Source organism: Manacus candei, unplaced genomic scaffold (genome assembly GCF_025592945.1).
Source record: "Manacus candei isolate 608988 ecotype Guabito, Panama unplaced genomic scaffold, ASM2559294v1 h1tg000095l, whole genome shotgun sequence".
Lineage (NCBI taxonomy): Eukaryota > Metazoa > Chordata > Aves > Passeriformes > Pipridae > Manacus > Manacus candei.
In genome coordinates, this window is record NW_026138143.1 from 3,089,733 (window position 1) to 3,097,586 (window position 7,854).

Below are 7,854 nucleotides of genomic sequence, written 5' to 3' on the forward strand. Positions count from 1 at the left end.
TTGGGGGAGTCTTCTGTAAAGGTAAGAGCCTTCTGTGTGCAGGAACTTTTGCTGCTAGACTGTTTTAAGGACATTGCAGGGTATTCCCTTGTGTTTGTGCCAAGAGGTGGTGCTTGCTCCCCTTGGCTTTTTCATGGGAGCTCAAGTTCAATATCTTCCCAGTGCTCCTGGCAGTTGCAGCATAGGCTGAGCTGGTCTGTACTGGGAGAGGTGGGGGCAGGTAGGGAACCAGAAAGGCACTGCAGTAGTTGCAGAGCAGGCAGGAGCATGACCACATCTGTAGCATTTCATCCAGCTCAGTCACCTCTGCTTGAGGTTTCCCTTTTGACTTTCTTTTGGACTTTGCTTGTCTAAGCCACTGAACTGTGTTGCCGAGGTACCTGCATTTTAGGTGGCACTACACTGAGTGAAGTGGAAAGGAAGCAGATGAGCTCTGAAATCATGTTCCATCAAAACCACTGTGATTTTATGTATTTGTGTCGGATGTGCTTGGATGCAAGGACTCTGTTCAAGTGGTAAGAGTACAATAAGACTTGCAGTTCAGGGACTCAACACCAGACTGCTGCACTTCTCAAAGTGCTGATTACTCTTTACCAGCAGTGCTGATACACGTGTTACAAAGCTGCCTTGTTAATACATGCTTCAAATCTAAAATGAGCAATGAAACAGTCCCTCCCAAAATGTATGTGCCATTCCTGAAGTATGTATGCTGAGGCCAGGAGAGCACCAAACATACTTTAATTAGAGCTCTGAGTGACACTACTGGCAGAGGTGTAAGACCACTGCATTTTGTGGTTTGAGCTGCCAGGAAATTAAAACATTTGTGGGTCTTTCATGCAGTCTTTCTCCCCCAGAGTGTTAAAGTTAGATGACTTTCAGCACGGTGATGCAGACTGTAAAGGTTCAGAGAATTACCTTGATGGTATGACAGCCTCTTCCATTTCAACTACAATCCAAGGCTCATCTTTCCTCTGAGGCATTCATTGAAATTCTGTGCACGATATGTTCCTCTGGTTGTTTAACAATGTCTCTCATGTTTGCCCTGATTTAAAAAATCCTCCTTTGTAGCAGAGATAACATAGAGCAGGATGATATAATTGCAGTAAAGAGGCCCTGGAGCTTGCAGTAATAGGATGGTTCATCTGATGTGTACTGCCATTAGGAAATAACCCACGTATGTATGTTCTCAGGGGACAGTAAAGAGGCTTTTAAGGATTACTCTGTATGTAGTATGAAAGCTAATGAGTAAAAGAGCAAGTGCAAATAAAACTATTGCTACGTAAGCATGGTACCACTTCCAGTTCTCACTTATTTCCTTACACCTCTGTAGCTCCAAAACATCCATCTCTGCCCAGTGATGTGTAGTTTTTCATGCACTGCAGTCGGTTTGAGACTTTTGCAGACTTTTGAGAATACTGTATTATTTTCATTTCACTGAAAAGTGAAAAGCAAGGCAGAGCTAAGTTGAGGATTGAAACTGCTGTGTGTGTACAAAATAAGTAATTTTGAGGGAATAGCACTCTGAAATGGTCTGTGCCCTAAAAAAAAAAAAAAAAAAAAAGTAGATTTTGCTAGAATAATACAGTTTCACAAGCATTGGTGGAAGGTTGATACTAGCCTCAATTCTCTGACCTTCATTCTTTTTCCTGGCCAGTGTGCAGAAACATACGAAGACATAACACAGTTAATACTGAAGGACTTGTTTCAAATGTTACATGTAGAATTTGGGCTGTGGTAGTAGGAGATCAAGAGCATCTAGTTTCTGATATTAACAACTTTTTGTCCAAATGGATTGCCATATAGCATGACAGTTGTTCCACTTGCATTTGTACTGAAGTAGAAGCCATTTAGCAGAACAGACATTGGCTTCTTTGTTTTGTCACAGCACTTTTTCTCTTGCTTATAGAGCTTGTTATAGATAAAAAAATAATTCACCTTTTAATACTCTGTACTCCCTTTGTACTGTTGGAATATATTTTTGTACCTTGTCAGATTTTTGTGTTCGATAGAATGTATGAACTTGGATTTTTCTTTATATATTTAACATAGTAAAGGATCAAGCTTTGCTGTCAGGTAAAATGAAGTGGCCTTACCTGAGCTGTAGAACCTTGCAGAGGACATGGGATTTTGACTAAATGCTGTACTGGGGTTGTGCAGCAAGGTCTGACATCCATAACTTCATTTCATTCCAACGGGTACTGATGATAAAAAAGAAGTCCATGAATATTAAGTAAGGAAGAGATGACAGCCAGCATTGTTGCAGGAATACATGCAGGGCAGTAACCTTAAACATCCCTGTTTCTACCCACAAGTCAAGGGAGTAAGTAGACAAGAGTACCTCCTTCCGGACCAAAGAAGTGACTTATTTTCCCTTGAAGTCTAGGAGAATTCAGGATACAACCTCTTTGCTTCTATCTTATCAAATTGGAAGTATGTTAGAGTGCACGTGAGGTATTTTTCTCTTTGTGTTGATGCTTTTCTGTGTGGTCAGAGAATTGCAAAGGGCTCACAGAGGGAGTAGAAAAAAGGTCTCACTTTTAGGGGTGCAAGCAGTACTCTGCATGTGGGGACAGGGGTAAAGAGTACCCATGCCCTATGCACAGGAGAAATTCCTGAAGTCCTTGAAGGGTAATAAGATTGTTAAAATAATAATCCATAGCTTAATAAACCTCAGGTCTTAAGCCCATCTTCTTTTCATATTCCTGCACCTAAAACGTGGTTATGTCATGTACTAAGGAGTGTTTGATAATGCAGAGGAGATTTTCAGGGTGGAGAGTGTTTGTGTGTGCATGTATCATTGGAACTAGATGATCCTTAAGGTCCCTTCCAGCCAAAGCCATTCTGTGTTTTTGTAATACCCACATGTTTGTCATAAGTGTAGCTCCTTCAACATTTCCATAAGTTTTTGTTTCAGTTTGATACCCATGTCTATATAGGGTAATACATTTGTCGTATTTGGAGAATGTGAAACACAAAACTGAGGGGAAGGGAGCGCTGTGTATTCAAACGTACAGCAGAGCATTAGCAGTAGTCTGACTAAAGTAATGGTAATGCAATCATATTTACTAGACATACCGGAAGAGTTTTCTACTTGACCCGAGTGGTGTCTGTCTGTCTCTGCAGAGTACCAGTCCACCACCCTGCGCTGGTGCATCACGATCCAATTCTCTGAGCCCAAATTCAGTGTTCAATTATATTCCCCAAATGTGTCACTTGATCCCTGGTCCACCATCCGTCTGTCGCTCTTTACACATCTGGGTCTTACTTTAACAACCGCAAGTGACGTGAGATGAATTATCTCTTGCTGCTTCTGCTGTCAATTGACACCTCTCTATTAAACTTCCAGTCTTGCAAATACCAAAATAGTAGTGCTAAATTTTTTATTTCAGTCCTTTTTCCCTCCCCCCTATAATTGGTATACTGGAGCAGAAGAGGACTTGCAATTTTATTATTGCTGTATAAGCCTTCTGTAAACTCAGTTACAGCACTTCTGATGTTGGTAATTTTTCTGACTAAAAAAATATGCTGACACTGTGTTTGGGCATAGGAAAAGAGTAAATTTGAATGTATAATAATCTGGTGAATCTGGGAGGTGTTTGATGCTATATCCCAGCCAAGTTAATCACTCATGGGATTTTTTTTTTATTTGCTCAGTTGACTGGAGACATTAATCTCATATCTGTAGAAAGGCATCTTTAATGCCAAAAACTTGATCATAAATACCCAACATTTCTCTGGCATAGAAAAGATTTTGAAGGAAAGCTATCAGCTGACAATAGAGCAGCAGAAACAGAGACATTGTTACTTTATTTTTCTTACATAATGAAGAAATGCCCAGATGACGATTTTCAATTCATGAAGTATATCGAATCATGTATCATATTCATGAATATAAATTGAGTAGACGTGACACGCATTTTTCATATAAAGATGACATAGAGTACTCCTTCTGGTAGTTCTTTGTCTGAAATATGCTTATTCTAAGAACATCACTACAGAGTTAATAGTGCACTGCATAACTGCATGTTAAAAATCAGAGTGCTAAAGAAGCATCTTAAAGAGAAATTATTCATAGATTTATAATACTTATGGCTTGCCACATTTTTCAAGGACAGGATCTTTCTGCATATTCCTTTCCTTTCCTGCTTTTTCTGCAAAATTCTTCATCGCTAAATATTCACCCAGCCAACCCACTTTCATCTGTCTAGGCTCACTCTCAGGCTACATCATGTTGCTGCCAAGCAGCGCACCATTCGTGCTTCACCTCCCATTCGCACTTCTGCCTCATTAGCAGCTTGGCCCTCCAGATCATCCAGTCCCTGCCCATTTCTCAGTTAGTTGTAGAGGAGTTGTCCCAGGAGAAAACCTGCAATATTGTGGTGACTTTGAACACAGAGTTAGTCACAGGTTAAAACAGAAGCATCAGTTTCTCATACTTGTGCAGGCACTTGTGTGTCAGCAGTGTTCCTACTGAAAAATGGTGAGGACCCTCTCTAATTTATGATTTTCCTCCTTTGACAAATACGAAACTAGTAGGATGGAATATGACCCCTGGTATGCTCTAATAACAAAAAAAAACTTGCAAATAGGAGCCAGTGTGTATACAGATGTTCTTCTTGATTAAAATAAAGCCTTCTCTGTTTACATCACGCTAGGAAGCTGCATTACAAGAAAGATAAGAGGGTAAAATAAGAAATGTGACCTGAAAGAAACTGTCAGATTAGACTGACAGATGAAGGCCAAATACTGGTGTCCTTGAAGTTGATGGGATTTTTGCCTCTGAGAAAGTAGCCAAAAGACAGTAGCACCCTGTGTCTCTTTTAGGGTTTACAGTCCTGCACTGCAGTCAGACATCCCTCAAGGAGGTCTCTGCCACAGGGTAAAAGAGCATAACAAAAGTGTGCTGCCTGTCCATGTTAGCCTACCTGAGCTGTCAGCTCACAGCATTTGTTTATTGCACTTCAATTTTCCTGTCCAGTAATGCTTCTCTAGAAATGAGCTTTGACTAATTTTTGACTAATGCAGGGAGAAATGATGGGATCATTTCCTGTTCCTTAGAACAGTTGTAATTTTGCCCTTACAAGCAACAGGGTATTTGAAGACGTCTTTCTTCTTCCAGGTTACCAGTCTGTCCTGCCAAACCAGCAGCAGGGTTTCCAGGGTCTCATGGGAATGCAGCAGCCGCCCCAAAGCCAGAACCTGATGAATAATCAACAGGGAAATCAGGTGCAAGGCATGATGGTGCAGTATCCAGCCATGTCGTCTTATCAGGTATTTAGGAACCCTAAGGAAAGACTGCTTTTCTTGGAGAGTGCTTAATTGAATTAAGTTTTTGTATCACACAATGGTCATATAGCTTCATTTGGACAGTGTGTGGCAGGAGGCCTCCTGATGAATATGTCCTAAATCAAATCAGTTTCTTTGCTTCCTGTTTACATAGTCTTAGTATTCCTGATTTTAATTCTGAATTGGGAATACTTCAAATGAACTATTTATTACAGCTTGCAGTGAGAGTAAAATGTCACAAAAAATGAAGGAATTAGACTTCTTCCTGTGAAGAAAATTAATTAAATAAATATAAGAACATTGTGTATTTCTTCTTTTTTTTTTTTTTTTTGCCAGTACAGTACTGTTTCCTGTAATGAAGTTGAGGGCTGATCAAGTTAAAAATTACTCATCTGTGGAGACTCCTGCCAAGGATCTCACCATGTCTTCTATAACAAGCTGTAGCCAGATGGATTATTGTTTATTGGGTTCTGGGGAGAGGGAAAGCAGTGTCTTGATTTTTACCAGATCTGTAAGTTCCCAGACTTATTTCCCCACCTTATACCTAGTTTCTGTGAGATATGCCAAGAGCATGTGAGAGGTGGCCTGTGCTTACATTTCTTACTGGTTCCTCTGGAAAGTTAAGAAACTAAATGACATCTAACATTTTAATAGATTGCACTGATTGAGCAGCCATTCCACTTTTCCCTTGGCTTCTCTGAAAACACTACAGCAACCCAGATGGAAATGGGGGAATTACTTGTGGGTAAAATTTTCCCCTTTCATCTTCAGAATTACTGTACTGAAAATGTGTTTTAAAGGTTAATGATCAAGATAGGGTTTAGACCTTTTAGATGGCCTAGATATACCAGGGTCGAGTCTTTCATTTGCGTTGATCCCAGAAGTTCACATTCCGCTAGGTCATAACAGAGGCACTTTGCTGACCTAGGAGCAGAGGGAATTCTCTTAAACCCTTCTCTAACAAAAAAATCCTCGAGATGAGAACAGTTCTGAGCAGCACAAAATGACACATTTGGGCAGAACATGTAGTATACTCAAATTCAGCTAGAAGGAACATAGAGATACTGGGAAACTACTTTAATTTGCTTAGTAATTGCTATCTTCTTTTTTTCTACATCTTTCTGTATTCCTACCTAGGTGCCAATGACCCAGGGTTCTCAAGGATTGCCACAACAATCATATCAACAACCGATCATGCTACCTAATCAATCAGGTCAAGGAACACTTACAGCCACTGGAATGCCTGTCTACTGTAATGTCATACCTCCTGCCCCACAGAACAACCTACGGTTGATTGCCCCACACTGCCCCTCCAATAACGTTCCAGTTATTTCTGCCAGCTGCAGGACAAACTGTACGAGCATCAACAATGCAGGGTGGCAGGTCAAGTACTGACACTGTGGCTTAGAGTGGATATATGAGGATAGCAGTGCATTATTTGACAAATAAATCATGGCCTTCAAATGAAGAGGAACACAACAGGATAAACAGTTGAGGGCATAAGTACTGACTATGCTCAAATGATTTGCTGCTGGAAAAATCTGTAAAAAAAATAAAAGTAAAATAAATTTTGAAAAAAAAAAATGTTTGCTGGTTAATGGTGCATATTTTTGTCATGTCTGCTAGGTATGCCTTTATAGCTTAGCTAGTGACATGAATTCATTGAGGTAAGATTTTTTCCTACCACTGAACACCACTGTGTAGATTGTAATATCCCCGATTCGGATTAGTTTTGTACTTTGTGTTGACTTTGTGAAGCTAAAAGTATTTAAAAATATGATAAAAATCACATTGTACCAAAGCTGTAATGGAAATGAAAAAAAAAAAAGAAAACAAAAAGAGAATTACTGAATGGAAGGAATAATTTATATACACTATAGAGTTTTTTATGGATATATACTGTATTGTAGTGCTTAATCACAATAAAGCTATTTGACCTCATGGAGGAAGGTCATGTTTCTACCACCTGCTTGGTCTCCTCTGTTTCTGAGTGAACTTCCATTTGGTTCTGCATTGTCTTGTTTCAGGTGAAGCTAATGGGGAAATGGTGCTTAAAGGGCTTACAGGAGTTTGATGAGAAGACAACATACCTGTGTCTCAGCATATATACCATAACAGCTAAGACCACTTAGAAATTGTAGCATAGCCACACACGAAGTATTCAGTGAACGATGTACCAGTTCATCTTAAACTGAGTTTACACTTTTCCAATGCCTAGGACAACCAGTAATGTCACAAACACAATTCGTCATTGTTACAAGCTTCTACTAAGTCATGCCTCTCCAAGAGGCCATACAACAGTTGTATGTTAGAAGACATAGTTGTCTCATGATATCCCATCCACTGGATGGAAGATCAGTTGCTACTGATGCAGCAACCACAGTAACCAGCAACGCTGCTGCATAGAAACTCTGCCCATTCATTGGTACTGCAGCTGTAAAGCGTTTTGACACAAGATGGCCAAAAACTCTGGTCCATTGTGTTCAAGTAAGTGGGGATGAACAATATATTTGGGGGTTTGGCTTTTAAAACATAGTGGTTTGCCAGAAAGTTTTAGAACTTTTAATT

At 39.9% G+C, this 7,854-nt stretch overlaps 1 protein-coding gene across 20 annotated transcripts in view; it reads left to right on the top strand.

Annotated features, from left to right (window-relative positions):
- ARPP21 (cAMP regulated phosphoprotein 21) overlaps positions 1-7,251 on the top strand; it is a 288,954-nt gene extending 281,703 nt beyond the window's left edge. For 19 of the 20 annotated variants that reach the window (XM_051768567.1, XM_051768564.1, XM_051768573.1 and 16 more), the window contains 2 exons: positions 5,120-5,271; positions 6,424-7,251. In XM_051768567.1, coding sequence (XP_051624527.1) covers positions 5,120-5,271; positions 6,424-6,681 — 410 coding nt within the window. In that variant the 3' untranslated portion in view covers positions 6,682-7,251. The other variant, XM_051768580.1, reaches the window with a different exon arrangement.
- The last annotated feature ends 603 nt before the right edge of the window (positions 7,252-7,854 follow it).